General features: G+C 47.0%; 1 protein-coding gene and 1 long non-coding RNA gene across 2 annotated transcripts; one reads left to right on the top strand and one right to left on the bottom strand.

The window, feature by feature from the left end:
- Positions 1-7: 7 nt before the first annotated feature.
- Positions 8-10,329, top strand: LOC140701085 (uncharacterized). The gene is made up of 4 exons (XR_012079910.1): positions 8-217; positions 7,907-8,102; positions 8,264-8,340; positions 10,123-10,329. It is a non-coding gene; the product is annotated as an uncharacterized lncRNA (long non-coding RNA).
- Positions 4,622-19,546, bottom strand: MEDAG (mesenteric estrogen dependent adipogenesis). The gene is made up of 5 exons (XM_072976078.1): positions 18,994-19,546; positions 12,105-12,214; positions 9,219-9,331; positions 8,502-8,787; positions 4,622-6,296 (listed from the first exon to the last, which is right to left on the bottom strand). Exons 1-5 carry the CDS (start codon positions 19,269-19,271, stop codon positions 6,172-6,174), a joined length of 912 nt encoding a protein of 303 aa, XP_072832179.1. The 5' UTR covers positions 19,272-19,546; the 3' UTR covers positions 4,622-6,171.
- Between the last annotated feature and the right edge of the window lie 548 nt (positions 19,547-20,094).

Genomic DNA, 20,094 nt, shown 5'->3' with positions numbered 1-20,094 from the left:
GCGCACGTGGAGCGAGGTGCAGGGCGCTTACCCAGGCCGGCTGGGGGACCGGGTTCGGAAAGCAGAAGGATGTGTTCCCAGTAACATGAATACCTTACTTTCGTGTACTTGTATTGTTCATACAATGAGCTTTCCTGCGCATTGTCTTGTGTAACTGGGGAGAGGAGCACGGAGAGATTAGACTGAAGTGAGCACAGGAATTAGCAGAGGAAGGAAGGTGAGAGAAAAGTGTGCTTGGAAAGAGGAGAGAGCAGGGATGTTTGTGACACCTTTCTTCTCCCAAGGCCACGTTCCTGGTACCGAAAACCGTGTTTTGTGATTATCGATTGAACTGATCTTCCGTCCCCACAGATGAAACTGTCTCCCACCCCTAAGTATGTTAGAGTTTTCCCATCATGTGGAGTGCCTTTTATATTCATATTATTGGCACCTACCTGAAAATCTGAGGCATAGTAGGTGCTCAGTAATATTGAATGCCTCCAGGTTAGGACACAGCTGTTACCCACGTGGGTGCACAGAGAAGACAGTAAGTGTGCGTTGGAGATTGCTGGCAACATGTTTAGAAAGCAATTTACAACCATCCCTTATCCTTTCAAGGGGTTACTCTAACATAGGACCTTAGGGGAGCAGGGAGGTGTAACAGAAGGGAGTTTATCAAAGGAGACAGAATAGGCATCAAAGTAAGGATCCCACGAATATATGCAAGGAGTTTCTTCAAAATGAAGCGCTACTAGCATTTTCTGAGAGTCCTATCCATGTAATGGAATGAATGCAACACATTGAGACTCTCAGATTTAGAGCAGTGAATAGTGGGACACATGAGGAGACCTAGATTTCTGTAGATGTTATTAGAAGGGATAGGTCTAAGTTAGGATTTAGTAGTGGCGTCTAAATTAAGAAAGTAACACCCAATAACAGATTATCGTCTGGAAATAGAGCTAATTGGCATGGCATAATTTAAGAGAACTATATTTTAAAAATAGCACAGTGAGTACATAGAGTTTTAAAAGTGAATTTTTATTAATATCCTACATTTGCCTCGTCTGAAGCAAGCCGTGCAATGGTGGGGTACGCACTGAATGAGAGTCAGAAGACGCATCACTTTCTAGCCGGGAGCCTCGGGGAGAGAGCAGACGCTGCTCGGAGCCCCAGCTCCCTTGTCTGTAAAGTGAATATATGAGAACGTACCTCACTGGGCTGAAAGGTGAATAATTCTAACGACAATTTATAACCCTTCAAGCCACACAAACCAAAGCTATTGCCCTTTTGTCTTACTGCTCTTCTGATCTCCATCCTTTTTAGAATCTTTCATTTCTGCTTCAGAATGGATTGCTGGGATGGGCCCACTGCATTGTGAGCAGTACAGCACTCTGCCTGCCTTTGGATTTGGATTCCTCAAGGCAACTCTGTTCAAGGATTAAGCAGAATTCGTTTCCTTTCTTCTTCCCCTCAACAAGTACTGAGCACATTGAGGGCAATGCCCGGTACCACGGGAGCCCGGGGGGCGGGTCCCGGGAGAGGAGCTGCCTGCACTGAGCGCTCAGGGGAGGGGGGGAGGGGCCACAAGGCCGAGCAGGCGCCCAGGAGGCGGAACGGCCTGCGCCTGCGCACGCCAGGGCCCCTGACAGCGCGGTCCCTCCACACTGCAAAGGGGACGGGGAGCTGAGCAGAAGGCTCTGAAGCCTGGGTCCACCTGGACACACAGAGAAGGCGCTGAAGTGGGTTAGACGACAGAGCGGGGTCAGGTCGGTTAGTTTAAGTAAATCTTGGGCTCTTCTCCTGGAGCAAGAGAAGCAAGGTTCCGTATCCCGCCAGAGTGAGTCAACCATACAGGTACAAAGACATCTAGGTCACCAAGATGGCTCTTCCAGTGTTTTGAATTAATCAAAACCAACTGAAGGTAGTTACACTGAATGGGTTAAATGTTAAGTGGTTATTTCCAAGTGAAATGATTACAATAAATTTCTCTCTGCCACACACACTACAGAGGGAATGTGATGAATAGTAGAGACGGGGTGGGTGGTGGCGGAGGGGACAGCAAGGATAGAAATTTGGGCTGTGAGGGAGGAAAGTCTAGCGGGAAAGAGGGAGTGGGTCAGGTAGACAGTTACTACTTGAAATGAGGGAGGACTAGCCAAGTTCATAGGCCAAGGGGAAGGAGCAGGGAGAGAGAGAACTTGATGCTCCAGGAGAGAGCAGGTGGGGTCTGGGCCCAGGGAGGCAGGTGTGCCAGGAAGCTGCTCCCCGCACCGAGCGCACCCACCGCCACCCGGGCTTCTGGCCAGAACACAGGCCAGTGTGTCAGCTCGGCCAGAGAGTCTGCTTTTCTAACCAGATCCCCAGGTGATCCATAAAGTATGAGAAGGGCAGGTAGGTCTAGTGCCTTGTCCAAGGGCCGGCAGCCTGGGTACCACCTGGGAAACTGCTAGAAACGCAGCAGCTCAGGCCCCACCCAGACCTCCTGCGGCTTAACCGCCAGCAGACTCCTGGGCACCTTCAAGTGTGAGGAGCTCTGCTCCAGGCAATGGGAGAGGCAAGTTTGTCTCCTGAATGAGAGGGAGAATGGGAAAGAGTTGATGGGAGACTGGGTGGATGGCTGCGTCCAAAAGCCCAGAAATGGTCACAGACCTTCCTTAGCGATGCCACGTGCTTTGGAAACAGATTTCCTGAGTGAAGTTTCTCTCTCTGGCTTGCTTGTTACATTTGGGGCAAAGACTTTCTATTACTATGTAGTATGTGCTTTTATTCAAGTGTCTTCATGTTAAAAAAAAAAAACTGCCTTTTCTTTTTGTTTTGGCTGATTGATTAATTCATAAAACATTTTCTCAATTTCTGTGATAGACTGTATTATTAAGAGTTCTCTAGAGAAACAGAACCAATACAGCGTGTGCTTACAGAAAGAGATTTCGTTTAAGGAACTGCCTCACACAGCTGTGGAGCCTGGCAAGTCCTAAAGCTGGCCAGCAGGCCAGAGACCCCGGGCAACTCTGGGCAGATCCGACCTTGCAGTTCAAGTCTGAAGGTCATCTGTGGAGAATTTCCTCTTGCTCAGGGCAGGTCAGACTTCTGTTATATTCAGGCCTTCGAATGATGGGAGAGGCCCACTGGCATCGTGGAGGGCCATCTGCTTTACTTAAAGTCCACTGATCTCAGTGTTAGCTTCATCCAAAAACACCCTCATAGAAACATCAAGACTAATGTTTATCGAGACATCTGGACACCGCAGCCCAGCCAGACTGACACATAAAATTAACTATCAGAGATCCGTGTCTTCCTGAGGTCATCTGGTTCATATCTGCCACTAAGAGGGGTTGAGGTTAAGCAGTCCATGAATGAATGCTATCCTTTCATTGAAAAAATCCACAGAAGAAAATTCTGTAATATTCTCTATTTTATTAGGACAGCCCAGTTTAATAGGGTAAATTCTAAGCTCTGCTTGTAGCTTGCCATTCACCAAACTCACTTACATTTTATCCAAATAAAGCCATGAGAGCAAGTTCAGACCTTGATTCTATCAAAACCTCATCAATCGTGTATAAATGTCACCTCCCTCCTGGGCCATCTCTGCTGTCTCTGATTCTTGTGTTTTGCTCTTCTCTGAACTCTTAAGAGTAATTACTAACACCTTGCATTGTTAGTCCTCTCAAGTTTATTCAAGCCGTGAATATCAAGTGTGAACAGTCATTTTAAATCTGTTATACCAGCATTTATCCATCCAAATGAATGTTCTCTTCTTCAAAGTAATCGTTTATTCTAATGACACCATGATTGCTTAAAGCATTTTTGAAATTCTTTAGAAACTCCCTTCAGAAATTGATGCACATCCTTTTGAATGTCTTAAATAGGGGTGTAACTTTGCTCTTTGAAGATAGACTGGGTATTTGAAACAGTAAGAAGAAACTTGAGCTGATAATTAAGGTAGGCAATCAAGTCTGGCAATGTTATCCTTTGGCCAAAAATCAAACTATAACCATGAGGTAATAAGGAAAAAACTCCTTCATTCTGTAGATAATGTCTGGATTTGCATTCTTATTGGAACAAATTAATAGCTTCCAAGGTGGCTCTTTCAACTGAGAGCTTCAATAAATCAGTTGCTTGAATAAATCAATCCTTACATGTTTGTTTTAAAGCTAAATTTTACAGTTATATTTCATTAATTTTATCTCCAAAACTGGATCCCAAGATTTTTAGATGCTTTCCTTTTTGAATCTCCCCCGTGGCACTTATTTGATTGTTCTTACTAGCTTATGCACCTTTACAAGACTGGGAGCTCCTTGAAAGTAGGAGCCACGTTTTAGGTACAATATACCAGCCTCGTGCACTGCACACAGCAGGCACTCAATCATACCTGTTGAACGAATGGATGATTGCTTAGGCCATTCCTGTCCTATAGATTTCTAGTGGTCTTAGTCTGTCAAAACATCGGAATCAGGCCACATATATCCCCAGATCTCTTCTACCCAGGAACATCTGTCCCAATAGACTTTTCACCAACTTTAAAGATTTCCCAATTTTGCTTCTTTGTGACATTTGCTAATGAAATACGTTAGCACAGTGTACATTTCTTTAGAGGGAGTCGATAAAAGTTTGCTGAGTGAATTTCAAATGAGTGACTGCTGAGTCAACTGAAAAACAAATTTTAATGATAAAAGAAAGCTTTCAGATCTTTAGTCCATTCCTGGAGTGGTTCCCAATGGTTTCCCCAGATTTAACTACTTTTGAAAAATCTACTTTGTCAGTTTTTGTGAATAGGGTTTCTATTTCCTTTGGGAAGCATGTAATATTTGATATTCACCAGTGGTTTGTTTGCTTTGGCATAACATTTATGTTATTGTTCATACTCTCCATTTTGCACTGAGCTGAGTAACAAATGTTTGTCCTCTTCTGTTATTAAGGAATAGTTCCCTTTTCTGAAACATCAGTATCAATTTTTTTTTTCTTCAAATTCTTCATAGACCTGCTCTTTAAAAGGCTCTTCTTCAGAAAGTAGCCGTAAGACCACAGTTCTGCTGTGAGTTAGTAAGTTACAAGGCAAGCACACCCCCTGCGGAACCCAGGGAGGATCGCACACGCTTGGTCACAAAGTTAATCAACTCTATGCTGAATGCTAAGGAAACATTTAACTGCACAAATATAGTACACAACATTTCAAATATAAGTGAAAGGCCGATTAGTAGTGCTATCAAAATGTATAATACAGAAATATTCTTTAAAAGGATACAAAAATTATACTCAGGACCCATACATCTTCCTCATTATTGTATATGTAGTGAATCATTCGTGCAGGTTTTTATATGTAAATAGGATGATTTTTTTTTCTTTTTGAAGAACTCCACTGTAGCTATGAGATGAAAAATGTATTGATGTAACAACGTATTATGGTAATGGTATAGCTTTCTTCAATTTTGCTTTTAGTGTTAGGAGAACTAAAAGCTTATAAAATACCCAACTGACATAATGTGCTTTTAATAAAGAGGACACTGCCGTATACATTACCCTTCTCCTGTCATGTCTGGTATCACATCACCTGGCCTCTTTCTACACAGGCCACGTTGATAAGAGGGAGGCCAAGGGAGTTCAAATTGCAGGCAGTGGGGGGCGGGGTTATCCACCTGGCCAGTCCTCCAGCAAATCGTACCTTGAATGTTTCTCCTAAGGTGTCCTATAGGCAGGATGAAAAACAGACTTGCCTTTCAAGGAGAGATGTCCTGGCTTTTTGCCCAGCCAAATTTGCAAGAGAATAGCACTGCTAACCCCATGCTTGCTGGGTGTGGGTTCAGACAAGGATGTTCCAAGCAGAGGGCTGAACCCAAATTTATGAAGCATTACAGGGCAAAACCCAAGTCAGAGGGCTCCCACAAAGGCTGCCCGGGAAGTTCTCAGGACGCCAGGGTGTCAGCAAAGTGTTCAGGGTGGCAGGACCTGCCGCTCCCTCTGCCTCTTTGGAGAAGTGTTAAAAGGAGAGGACACCACCCCCCGCCCCAGGCCATGGGGCCAAAGCCCCCCAATCCTGAAGTCAGCTGCCAAGGCACTGCCCGTGGACATGGAAGAGAGGGGTGTCTGTAGGAGCAGAGGGCGGAAGTGCCTGCCTCCCACCTCTCTCTCGTTCCCTCAACCTTAGTTGTGGCGCAGGCCCGGGGAGCAGGAGGAAACCCCGAGTGTCCAGTCCAATCAGATAAATTGGTTGGGTGTCTCTTCAGATTCCACAACACATGGAAATGGCAATTCTGTCAAAAGAGGCTCCGCCAAAGATGATCTGGGTGACAGACTGCAGTTAAAAACTTCATCTATTGAACCTGAAAAAGGTAAACAGGGCAGGCATTATTACCATCACTGGGAAAACAAAACCATAACCCAACAGTGCCTTAAAACCCGTGCAACACCCAGCGTAACCATTTCAATAATGAACAGCGAATCTGGCTTCCCCAGAAAAACTCAGAAAGCTGACAGAAACGTGTTGCTTTCTGTTTACCTGCAGGATGTGGATTGTCACCTGTTTTCTCCAGGGCCTGGAGATGCAGGTACCCTTTCTCATTTGATGACAAAAGGCCCACAGGTGGGGGACAGATGCTGGGACACAGGTCAGTTTTTGAGTGGAGATGGAGCTGGGCTAACTGATCACAGGGGCAGAGCCGGTGGAGCTGTCTGCTGGGAGGCGGTGGGGGCTGCTGCATAGTGGCTGGGCCAACTATGGTGCATAATGATGGCTCCGTGGGCCTTGAAGTGTCCTTCTCACTGCCCTGGAGTGGAAGTGGCCCCAGGGCTGGCTCAGAGGAAACTTGCAAGGAAGCACTGCCCAATTTCACATGCCCCACAGTGTCCCCAGGATGTGGGTGGACATCCGGGCAGCATATAGGATAGAGGGTGAGCAATAGTGAAACAGTGAAGCGCTGCCCAGGCTGCAGTGGCCAGTGGGTGAGGCTGGAGGGCGTCACAGGAAGGACCAGGCATCTGGGATGGCTGCAACCAGGCAAGGTAATCCTCCCCAAATAGGAAGAGCGTATAACCACCCACATGGCTGCCATGGAGCAGAGCAGAAGGGCATCTTTGTAGGAAACAACCAGCAGAGGAAGTTACAGCAAGGGGTTGGGGGGGGGGGGAGGAGGGAGACACAGAGAAGCTCCTTCCAGGATAAGAGCGAGCTAGGAGTAAGCATTTTTGCTAGAAACACTGGAAGAAAGGAACTGTCATCAAATACAATTAATGAAACCTTTGGGTTTGTTTTTTTTCTAATTTTTTGAAAACTGCAGGTTCATAGAGACTGGTGTTCTTTTGTTTGCTTGTTTTTGTTTGTTTGTTTGTTTGCAATCAGCAGCAGGAGTTCTGGTTCAAGGACATTGCCTTCCAGCCCAGACTAGCCTGGGACAGAGAAGGGCTCAGCAAAAGACAAATCCAGACAAGACCTGACTGATGCCACTTCCTTAACCGCAACAGACTAGTCCTGGGCGGAGGCGCTGGGTATTCAAAGCTAGAACACACCCCATGTGATCTGTAGCATTCTCAAGAGTTCTTCTTTTTTTTTTTTTTAACAAGTTTTAAAAACGTTTATTCTTTACTGGTGCCTCATTTTTTTTTTTAATTGAAGTATATCCAGTTTACAATGCTCTGTCAGTTTCTGGTGTACAGCATAATGTTTCAGTCCTACATACACATACATATATTCTTTTTCATATTCTTTTTCACTATAGGTGACTACAAGATGCTGAATATAGTTCCCTGGGCTATACAGAAGAAACTCATTGTTCATCTATTTTATATATGGTAGTTAGTATCTGCACATCTCAAATTCCCAATTTATCCCTTCCCCCCGCCTTCCCCAACTGGTAACATAAGTTTGTTTTCTATGTCTGTGAGTCTGTTTCTGTTTTGTAGGTAAGTTCATTTGTGTCTTTTTTTTTTTTTTCAGATTCCACCTATGAGTGATATCATGGTATTTCAGCCACAGAAAAGAATAAAATAATGCCATTTGCAGCAACATGGATGGACCTGGAGACTGTCATTCTAAGTGAAGTAAGCCGGAAAGAAGAAGAGTTATTCTTTTGCGGTCTTACAAACTCTGCAGAACCCTTCCAAATATTTTTGAAGATAGATGTCTTGACCAGGTAGCTTCCTCCACCAACCAACACTTTTCCTTAACATTCTGTTGCGCTGAATAATCACATGAGGAAAGCATTATTCTTTTATATTTAAATCATTATTAACAAAACTTAAATGAGTTTAACATGTATGTACATTAATAATATATTTTAAAATTATTTTCTAGGTGCACTGCACAATAGAACTGCTGTCAGAAGACTTTGAGGAGCCTAAAAGAAAAAGTCACTGTGCTGCTTTTTCATGGTAAACATTTCTCACATCTTATTTCCTGAAACAGGTGATATTATACTTGCCCTTTATCAAGAGGCTTTATCTTTTCAACTAACTGATTCTTCTCTCCCTTGATACTATTCTCCCCTTTTGCTTAACTGTCTTCCTCAGGTACTTGAGAGCTCTTAACATACCTCTGGAAGTGACACTGAATTTTCGGTCAGAGAAACTGCTCCTTCGGACTAAAGGCTCACTCATTTTTTCCAGGAATAATTTAATGGTCTCCTTCTTTTCTGGACTTGTACTTGACAAATTCAGGACTTTTCCATTCACTTTTACAGTGGAATTGCTGAGCCCAAACCAATAGAAGAAATCAAATAACGCATCAGCCTTGAATTCATACGCAAAGCTCAAATTTTCTCCGTTAACCACCTTGTTTCCTGGAGGGAAAAAATTCTTTACTGCCTCTTGAAAATCAAACTGAAAGAGAAAGAAGCAGTTAATGGATTTCATGGGTTATATTACAGACATATTTCATTGTAGAATTATATTATAGAATTAACAATGGCCAAAATGTCCAAAATATCACACCTCTTATTTCTCTTTCATTCTGACGTATTTTTAAACATTTGCTTTGATTTTTTTTTTTAAACAGACCTTTGCATTTGCTTCAGATTCCATGTAAAGACCTTGAACTGCTCGGTCAAGTTTATATTTATTCTTACCCGTGTCTAATAAGTGGCTAGCAACTATGCTCATTTTCTTGGTAGTGATAATGAAGCAATGGAAAACTTCTATGCCTGCATTCAGTTAAGTTACAGTTAAGCTCCAGGGACTCAGCCCTGGCAGGTAGAGAGCACAGACGCCCTCTGTGCGTTGACAGCCCTAGATTCAGACAGACTGACGCTCACCTGAAGCCGGTAGCTTTCTCCAGCCACTGAGGAAATGACCATGTCCATCCCCTGCTCCAGCTGTCTTCTTATCTTGGGGTGCCTTGTGTTCACAAGAAATGCGTATGTTCTTTCTAGAAATTAGGACACAGAAGTCAAAGAGAAGGGTGCATGTGTGATGTAAACATACTTCTGACAAAGCAGTGATTCCCACCGTATTTGGAGATTTTATTTGTTTATAACTTCCCTTGCTGCTCCCTCAGGACCTGGCTGCAAAGCCTAACCCATCTCTAGGAATGTTTCTGAGAAGTTTGCAGATGTAAATGTGAAGGAAGCTCCAGGATCTTGTAAAGGCAGCTCAGAAAACCAGCTCCCCCTAGGCTACACTTTGTCACTCTCGTCTCAGAAATCGAAAATTCCGTTCCGTAATTATCACAGATGAGGACTAAGTCGCTGATGCACGCATCCAGTGCGGGGAGCCAAAGTGAACACGGGTTCCCGCCTGGCTGATAAACAGTGACTTGGCTCTCACCAACACTTCCTCATTTGCAAAGCAGAAAATCAGCAAAGTCCAGGGACGGAGGCTGCCCCGTGGCTGCCCCTCCCTCTTCCTTCCCTGCCCTCCCCCAGAGCCCTTTGCCAAAAGGCTAATCTGGGTTCTAAGGACCGAGGCAATTTGAGGTTGGTTCTCCTCCATGCCCCACTCCAGCAACACGAGCCCGTGGGAAAGTCTCTCCCGTTGTTTAAATACTAACGCGTCTGTGTCCTGGCAGTTGTTTTTTGTTGGTGTTTGTTTGGTGGGTTTGGTTTAGTAATCCCTTAAATCCAACTCTGTCCAAATCTATATAATCTAAGCAAAAGGAAGATTGTTCACTCACTAGGAAATTTGAAATATTATTAACCAATAATCTCTTAACTTTTCCAGCCCCCAGGATCAAGCTCTATGGCCTTCATTACTCAAGCATTTTTTCTAGGAAGATATATAACATAGGATGTCACCCTTTGTCTAAAGGCCATGGACCAGCCATCACATGATTTTGGAAACCGAACATTCTGCGCTGGCTTTGAGCGTCAAACCTGTGGTCCACGAAGAGCAAGCGTTACGTCCTTGGGGAATACATTTTGAACTTAACTTTTGTGCTATCCTTATTCATCTTATTTTTCCTACTGTGCTTTTCCTGTCTCCCAAATCACTTGGGGGACACTTTAGATATAAACCACCTTATATCCTCTTTGAGAAAAGATATAAATAATTGAGTAAAACAAGCCAGCAATTTGATACCTTGAGTTAACTTTCACATAAGCCAAATCAAGACCTTTGAGCTCATTAGACACTCAGGGCCACCACACTCCACAGTTGTGCTGGTTGGGCAGGTTGCGCACTGCACAATTCTAGAGGCTGCCAATCACTTTCACGTTGTCTATGTGTATATTTCTAATGACAAACTTCTGGGAAGGATCAGTAAATTGCCTGGCGTTAATGGTGGCTTTTTCTAAGTTTGCACAAGAGTATATTTTGGGATAGCAGCAGGGCTGAACATGTTGCATCACAATTTTCATAACTTAACCTTGACCACATTAAGAGTCTATGTCAGAGAATTTCTTCATTTCATGGCTTTCCTTACAATTAACCAGGACTGGGTTTCAGTGCCTCCTTCCACAAGAGACACAACTGTGTACTTCTGAAGGCCACCCACAAATATTCTTTCTACCACTCCCTGTACTTTCATGAAAATGTTAAAATGGAGAGGTCTCTCATTCTTTCTTGAGATTCCTCCTGAGAGGTCGACGCAGGAGGTGTACTTGATACATCTGTGAATTACATTCTTAGAGAATTCCCTGGCTTTCTAGTCACCATCAAGCCAAATAAGATCAGGGGCTCAGAGGCTCTAACAAGCATTGCTTGTTACAGTGCGATCTGTTCCCGGCCCCTCCTGCAGAGAAGGACATCGTGACTTTGAATGATGAAATGAGCAGGGAATCTGAATGACTCTGAATGAGACAGCAGAGAGTCAGCTCCACAAATCCGAATGAGAGGGCAGGTTTGAGGAAGTCTGTTTGGAATTTGTAGATCAATTCTTATTCCCTTGGGCTCATTTTAAGAACGGTATTTAGAAATAAGTTTAAGACATTCTAACTCTATCACAGAGCATTATGCTCATGACTTACACCACATATCACTTGAGGAGGAGGAAGAAGTTAAAAACTGAGATATTTTGATATTGGAATTTGAGTTAATATAGTTGTTATCAGTTGGTCTGATTTCTTGGAAGAAAACGAGAAAGAGATATGTCTAAAATTGAAATTTGAAGGCTATAACATGAAATATAAAAGCATCGAAATCATTTACCTTCTGTATCTTAGTTTTCTCCTTTATAAAATGGGGAGAATCCGAGTCCTTCCTCAGGCAGGATGACCATTCATCCTAGCTAAGCCTGAGTCTCTTCCAGTTTGTACCTCTGTTGCAGCATAATTATTAACAGTACCTGCTTTCATGCTCAAAAACGTTCTCCTTTGGATGATATGCCCAGCGGGGCTGTTGGCAAATTAATGACATCAGAGCATGCCTGGCACACGTGTTTGGGATGCGGTAAACAGTAACACAGATCATCCTCTTCATCACTCCGGTCATCTTTGCAACCCCTGTAGGCTCAGAAATCACTCCCTGCTCAGACAGGAAGCATGAAAGAAAACTCAGGAGACAGATGGCTTCAGCCGGAGGATCATTCAGGGGTTTGCTCTGCTTGTGCCGGGCTCTCGGTGGCCTAACACGGCAGGCTTCTCATTTCCAGCCTGGCACGAGCTGACGTCCACCCTGCTTTCTCCAGGCCCAGCGTCTGCCTCAGCAGCTGACCACAGCCCACAGCCCAGCAAGGCAGAACCAAGCGCAAACGTCTACAGACCTACCTTTCGAGGCATCCTTTTGGGTTTGCACGTTAATAAAGAACAGCATTGGTTTGCTCAATATAGTTTCCCTGTAGTCTTTATAATCACAGTAGTTGGTCAGTTCCACATACCTATGAAGAAAGCAGAGAAGATGGCAAGTGCAGTGAACCCTCCAGTCACAGTCAGGAGGGGACGTGCTGGCCAGGTGCCTGCAACATCTGCAGACCTTTTGAAGAAAGTCCCCTAACGTGTGCCCTTAGGGAAGCAGCCATATCTTGTACCAAATGCATAAATCCTCCTCCCTGGTCGGCAGACAGATCTGCATGCAGCCCAAAGGTGTCCGTGGTCCTGGGGGCACCTGGCACCAACGCTTGGCTCTCAGAGGCAGTCTTCACCAGATGCTGACCAGCACCGTCCACCTTGGGCTGTAAGAGTTAGTTTGAAGCTACAGGAGTGCTATGTCTCTCTGGACTGAGAATGACTTATACTCAATCAGTGGAATTCGCTGGGTCTGCTCAGTGCAGTCATCCTGACTAACTGGTGGGTCTGAAATTTTCCTCTCCTTCTCCTCTCCTCTTCCCTTCTCTAATCCCAAGACAAACCCGGCCCCCCCACCCCGCCATAGATTACGCAATCGACCAGCATTCACATGAACTGATTCACCTCTCCCTGACGGCGAGCGTGTGCAGTTGAAAAACAAAAACCAAAATAATGTTAGATTTCTGTCCAGGGCCCTATTAAATTTAGCCTCCTTGGCTTTAGTTCATTATTCCAGCCCAGGAAGAGCTTCTGGCTTTTTGACTCTGTCGTCCAGCACGTCAGCTTTCTCTCCCCACTCTACACATTTTCCAAGCAGTCTGCATCTCAACCTGCATGGTTGATAAACAAGACAGATGCGAGCGCAAATTGGCTTCCTTCAAGAAGACGGCTAATTGTCTAACTGAGCCCAAGCTTAGAAGCCGAGTGGACCCGGGCAGGCCGAGTGGTACCCAGCAGGCTGTGGGATGTCAGCCACAGTCCCTCTTCCAGACCGCGCGGCTTCCCGTGGATGGTGCTGCTGTGCGGGCCGCACAGAGTCAATGGGATGCTTTTGCCACTATACCCCGAGCTGGCTTGTCCCGGGCAGGACGGCTCCCGCGTTTCTTTCTGGCCTGTGGTCCTTCCAGAGCCTGACATGAAAATCACTGCCTTGGGGAGCCCCCACAGCAGGGAGCTGTGGCCACCCTGTCCTCTCAGCCTCCCTCCCCATCGCCCACTTCCCACAACCCACTTAGAGGGGCCAGAGCCCAGGACGGCACCCCAGGCAGGGGTCAGGAGCAGTGGAGAATATCTAACCCCCAGCCAGAAAAGCACAGCTTCTGCTCGCGGGCCTCCAGCTTGGCTTCTTGGAAATCTGTGTCATCATCTTTTTTCTGGGATTGTCAGATCTGCTTTGAGATCTTTTAAAACCTAACTCCCACAGAGCATTTAAAGTGCTTCTGCCTTCTATTTTCCCAGGCATTTAAGGTGGTCTCCACCTCCCAACCCTGGGCACCAGGAGTGGCCAGGGGGCTGGTCCCCAGGGGAGGGGACACAGGCTGGTGCATCCAGGGGAGGAGAGAGGATGCAGGGGTTGATGTTCAGGGCTGCAGGTGCAGAGGGCTGGAGTAGGGGAGAGGAGGTGCCAATGGAGAAGAGGCAGGGGACCTAGTTGCGGTGGAGGGGAATGGATGGTAAGACAGTGCAGATGGGGTGTCGCATGGTTCTTCTTATGTGCTTCCTCCACCCTCAGCCTCACCAGGCGGAACAGTGCGCGCTGAGACAGGGTGGGGCAGCCCCTGAAAGGGAGTGTCGCTGTGCTCCGCATCAGCAGAGAATTTTCCTGTTCTTCTTTGTCCCAACTGACCAACTGCCAAGAGGTACTGGAGAAAGGAAGCAGAGGTGAAGGAATCAGAAAGGGAACCACCGTTTGCTGGGTTCATTCACGCTCATTCATTCATTCAACAGCATTCACTCAGCACCAATTATGTGCCGGGCATTGACATACAACTTACATATCTGAGGGGCTTAGGGCCCAGAAGATGGGGATGGAGTAACAGGGCAGTGGCACAGGGAGGGGCTCCCTTGTGCTTCCTACCCCTCTGCCATCCATCTATGCAGCTGCCAAGGACCTGGCACAGGCCGGCAAGAGTGACCTGGGAGCGGGGTGAGGAGAGGAGAGTAAGGTCTGTGGTTGCAGAGGGGTGCGGGGATGGGCAGAGGGAGAAAAGTCTTGTAGTCAAAGAGGAAGAAAAGGACAAGTCTGACTGGAGTGAACAAAGAGATAGATGCATGATGCCAGCTGGGAGTCGGGTACCACCTGTGATCCATCCAAAGCAATTTTCACATTCTCCCACCTTGTTTATCATGGAGTTAATTTATAGTCATTTAAGCACTTAATATTTTCCTCAAGGAGATTCCTCTTCTCTCTCAATATCCACAGTCTAACCATCATTCTCCAGCATATGCACACAGAGTGTGTGCACCGTACATCCAGAAAATCTGCAGTTTTGATTACTATTCTGACGACACAAATGACAGTGCAATCCTTGCCTCCGCCTACGAAATTGACTGACGTCTGATTGGAAGTATCATCGGCAGGAAAAAGATAAAAATCGCAACTTGGAAATGATCACTGGTTGGGAAAATAATCAGTTTTCCCCAGAATTCTGCAGAAGGCTTTTTTGAATGCTAAGGGCTCAGAGAGCTATTTGGCCTGATCAAAGGAGGAGGACTGGGCAGGGGAGGAGGAGGGAGAATCTTCTGGATAGTCACATATTGAGTTTAATGCATACCTATACATGCATCGCCTCTTTTGGAGTCTGAATTTAATAAGATATCCTGAATAATAAGACTATGCTCAACATAATTTAATCTTCCTTTGATGATTTAGAGGCACGTTTAGGATCTTAACGGGGCTGTAAACATCATCACAGAGCATGGCAGTTATCACTGTACCACAGATGCAGGAAAATGCTGCTCACACGAGAGCTCTGATAACAGAATTTACAGACAAGAGGCTGTGGCGAGATCCCTACTTAACTCTCAGTTTAAACCAGGTCACAAATCAGAAATACCTCCTTAATTCATCCATTCTCAGCCTCCAGTTATGGTCCAATTGTTAAACATCCCAAAATTGCAGCGAAATAAATAAATGTGAATATCCCTTTGGAATTCACTGGTGTGAGATTTGGATAAGTAAGTCACTAAAATACAAAGAGACTGAGGACCTAGTTGTTAAGTCTTGCAGGTCTTAAAGCACCTGACATTCAACCCCCGATTTTATTTTAAGATAAGCCTGGCCAGACTACATTAGGGACTAGTTATCTAATCTTTAATCACGCATATTTCTAAATTACGAATGCAAATACTGCTTCTGTGTCCTGGATATTTATGATATTTGCTGAAGTTATCATTAGGGATGAGATGCAAATAGTTTAAGAGAGTTCCTTTAAACTCTCATCTCTTCATTGATTTTATCCTGGCCCCCAAATGCTGCTAGGCTGAACCTTTCTACGCCTGGCTTTAATCCGAAGACTGAAAGGCAGAACAACGTGATGGAAAGCTTGGTGATTCCAGATAAGATCTCATTCACATCCTGACTGACTGGCTGTGTGAACTCGGTCCCAGAGCTGCAACTCGCCACGACCTTGAGTTACTTAACCCATCTGGACTGGTTCCCTCCTCTGTAAAAGAGATATAGCACTGTTGCCTTCTACTTGATGATTTAATGCAGTGCCAATAGCATAGATGTGCGTACTTGGGCTGATAGTAAATACTTAACAAACATCATCAGTGTCTTTAATTCTGGCCAACTCGGCTGGCCTTAGGGTGAAGCTCTGTAAGCTTCTGACACACAACCAGCGCTGTTTTCATGTGAGTTGCCAGGAAAGGAGGACTGTATGAGTATCTGAAAAATAAATGAGTAAGAGGTTCTCCATCCTTGCTCCAATTTCTTTCCTCATCTTTTCAGTTTGGGAGGCTAAAGGGAACAGCTTAGCCAAGGCAATGTCTGAAAGATGAGACCAAGAAAGCACTTTGAATTTTTGCTTTTCACAAATCAGGAGTAGCTGAAACATCACTCACTCTTTAGGATGTCTACCCAGCATTCTCTGCAGATTTTACATCATCTCTAGCATGACTTGAAAAGCTGCTCCAAATTTCCCTGGATCCTGACAATTTAATGTTCAAATAGGAATTCAAACCCATGGCTTCCATCTGTGTGTGTGTGTACGTGTACGTTCATTTTTTAAAAATATGAAGAGAGTAGCAGAGAAAAGGGGGAATATACAGGAACAGTCCTTGTGTAAAAGGCCCAGAAACTGCTTATAGCTACCATAATCCTTTGCTGTGACACTAAGCAGAAGTTTACAGGAACGTTCTGCCCTTGAGAGCACACAGGATGGCCCTGCTGTGTTTCCCGGGTTAACTCACTAGCTTTATGCAAAGCCTCCCTTTTGCTCTCCAACAATTCCTTCTGTTCACTCCCTCACCTTCTTCTTCTGCCCCTAGTCTAGTGAAATAAGCCAAATTTTCAGATTTATCACTCTCAGGTCTGTGACTCTAATCAACAATACACACATTCATTTGTGCGATAAACATTCACTAGGCACCTACTATGTGCAGGGCACTGGGGACACAAGATGAAAAAGGAAATAGTTTTGCTTTCCTTTTTCAGAAACATATAGTCTATTGGGAAGACAGATAAGAAGATGCACCATTTCAACGTGAAATGACAGACGTATGTAAGACCTTGTTGCTTAAAGTATGATCGCTGGACCAACAGCACAGGCATCACGTGGGAGCTTGTAAAACTGCAGAATCCTGAGTCCCTCTTCAATTTTATTCAATCTAAAATCTGCATTTTAACAAGATGCTCAGGAGACATGCAAGCTTATTTAAAGTCTGAGAAGCACTGGTATAAGATGCGGCCTCTTTCAGGGAGGGAAGAAGGAAATAAGTGACTACTTTGGAGCAAATGTTGAGAGAGGAAGTTGTATGCTCCCTCCAAAGCCAAAGACAACTGCTTAAATCTGGCCAATTTGAGGAGTAGCAACAAAGACATCTGAATTCTGACTCTGCACCTCACTCCTGATCCATGAGGGCAAAACCTCCCACTGCTGTCCACAACTGTCTTCCTCCTCTTTCTAGAAGGCTCTCTCCATTCAGATGCGGTTCCCTCCCAGTCATCTTTCAGGCCTGCACACCCAGTTATAAGGGGCTACTTTCTCTGCCGCAGTGTGTTCTCTGGGGGGAAGACAGGTTCCTTCCAGCTCCCAAACTAGTCACAGATGCTCCCTGCTGCTCCCGGGGGACAAAGGCCCTCATTTGATTGTGTAGACTATGAGAACCTTGTATTTGCTGATCCCTGTTTGAACCCTGGTCTCTGTCACCTGATCATTGTTTATTCTAGACTCTAAACTGCCAGGGAACCATGCTGTTCAATTTTCTTCTGTGGAGGAGGTGTTCAGAGCAAGAGTCTAACAATCAGACTTCAAAACCATTTGAAGTTTTGCAACACTGTTTGCTGAGACTAGGGGAGCTGACTCTTGTCAAAGGTCTAACCTATAGCTTCAATTAATTCTGGACATTTTTACTTTTCATACTCTGTTCTCAAATACAATATTTATCTTCTTTTAAAATCTTTGCAGACTGATTTCTAACTCATTTCTTCCCATGGTCCCCTGCTTATGTCTTGGAATTTTCAATTCACTGAGAAAGGACAAAGAAATTTCTTGCTGAGAAATGGCTTTTCAGGCACTCAAAGCCCTCGCTATCTTTGTGTGGAAAAGCAAGTTTTTCCCAGCAGCTTTGAAGGAGGCATTTTAAATCTCTCTCTCTCTCTCTCTTTTTTTTTTTTTTTTTTGCTTGCTCTCCTGGCTCCATCCCCCACCACCGCCTGCTGTCTTCCCCAAAGCAAAGGCTTTCCCTTTTAATAGCTGGCCGGCTTACTCATCTCTGAATCAAACTCTAGACTGCACTGCCCGCTTCCTGGCACTCAGCTCTGCCGCACAAATTTAAGACCTGCCCGCGTCGAGCCGCCAATCCCCCCACCCACACGCTGTGACCTCTGGTGGCAAGAGGCCCGCAGAATCCAGCAGTGAAGCTGCCTCCTCCTTTACCCCATCAAAGCCTGCTCCAGCCTGACTACATCCCTGGTGGCTTCTGGTCTGCTAGGAAGTGCTTCAGGCACTTTGTCCACAACAGTTAGGCATCCTGCGCACCCTTCAACCAATTAAGCTCAGCGCACGCAAGCTCTGCCCCAGGGTCCATGGAAGCAACACTCATTGCACTTACTTTCCCAGAACTGAACTGCCCACTTGACAACCCACATGGCCCTGGGTTGGACTTCACGGGGCTTTGGTCCCTTCTCAGCCATGGTTTATTGATTTTTTTTTTTTTAACTAAGTGAGGCCAAAGACGGGAAACTTTAAACTTCTGTCCTTGGGTCTCCTCACTAGATAAGCGAGTATCGCACAAAGTGAAACATCCTCTCCCCTCCCCTTCCCCCCAGTCTAAAGCCAGGGTGTGAGTCTCTCCTTAGCAAAGGGTGTGCCCCAAACTGGAGCTCATCAGACCCAGTTAAGGAGCCAGAAAGGGAAAATCACCCGCCAGTTCTGTTCCCACCCTGCCCTTCCCCACGCGCCTGCCCTGATGCCCACCTGGGCGGCTCAGATGGCCGCAAAACGTCAGTGCAATGGGCAGAAAAACAAGGGCGGGGGTAGGAGGGCTATGCACCTCCAGGTGACGTTAGCAAAGAGCAAACTTTCGAAGTCTGACTTAGGAGGGAGGTACAGGCTGGGAAGCGAGGCCAGGGACGGGGCCGGCAGCGAGGGGGCAGGCCTCGGCGGGGGCCAGGCGGCGGGCCGGGGCGCGCGGCGAGGCCACCCACCTCCTGATGTAGCTGCTGAGGCGGCAGAGCTGCCCGTCGAGGCGCACGAGGCCGTCGCTGAAGACGTTGAAGCCGCCGCGCGCGGCCGCGGGCTCCGCGGCGCCGGGCACCACGAGCTGGTCGCCGCGCAGCTGGAAGGCGCCGGGCTGCAGGCGCAGCAGCTGTGCCAGCGGCAGCAGGGCCAGCTCGCAGTCGCACGTCCACAGGCTGCGCAGCTCCCTCGACGAGATGGAGGTCAGGCTCGGCCTGGCCGCCGGCGCGCTCGCCGTCCCCGCCATGGCCCTGCCCGCGCTCCCGCCGTCGATGTCCCAGGGACGGGCCGCCGCCCCGACTCCGTCCGCCCTCCCGCGCTCGGGTCGCCGCTCGGGTGCCGCCCGCCCGCCTGCCCGCCGGCGAGGAGCGAAGCGCCGCAGGCACCGAGCGGAAAAAGCGTTCCCGGCACCGCGCGGCCCTTTTATCCGCCGCCGCCGCGCCCCTCCCGGCCTTCGGGCACGACCCCAGCCGCTCCGGGCGCGTTACAGCATCTCGGGGTTTGGCACGCGCCCGGCGGGCCGCGCCCGCTCGCAGCCGAGGGTTACTCATCCCCCCTGGGGTGCTCTGCTCCACGCCCGGGGCTGGGCCCGCCCCCGCCTGGACACTGCGGGGCGGAGGGGGGTGGGGCGGGGGACACTGCCCGGGGGTGGGAGCGTCCGTCCCAGGTGCGGGGTCTGGCCGGCGGTGAGAGCGAGAGCGCGCAGCTCCCGCCCCCGCCCGAGACACCACACCTTTGCACGCCGGTTGGAGAGAGGCGCGCGCCCTTCTCTCCGCTCCGTCCCTGGGCCCTTGGGGTCGTCGGGGCAGTGCTGGACCTCTGATCTCCACTCCTACGCCCCGCGCCCAAGTTGGAGCCAATTGCCAGTATCTCCTACCCTCAGTTGTCTGCTTTTTTCCCTCCAGATCATTCCCAGCAGCCCCCCTCCCCTCCCCCTCCCCCGCCCCTCTCCTTTTCCCACACCATTTCTTACTCTGGATGCCCTTCCGTGTAGAAATCCCACTGTTCATTGTGTCACTTTTCCATCAAGGCTTCCTGAACGTCCCATGGATTTCATCACTGCTCTATTT

The sequence above is a fragment of the Vicugna pacos genome, chromosome 14, assembly GCF_048564905.1.
Source record: "Vicugna pacos chromosome 14, VicPac4, whole genome shotgun sequence".
In the NCBI taxonomy this organism is placed as follows: domain Eukaryota; kingdom Metazoa; phylum Chordata; class Mammalia; order Artiodactyla; family Camelidae; genus Vicugna; species Vicugna pacos.
The sequence above is the reverse complement of the archived record's forward strand: the minus strand, read 5'-3'. Positions and strand labels throughout refer to the sequence as shown.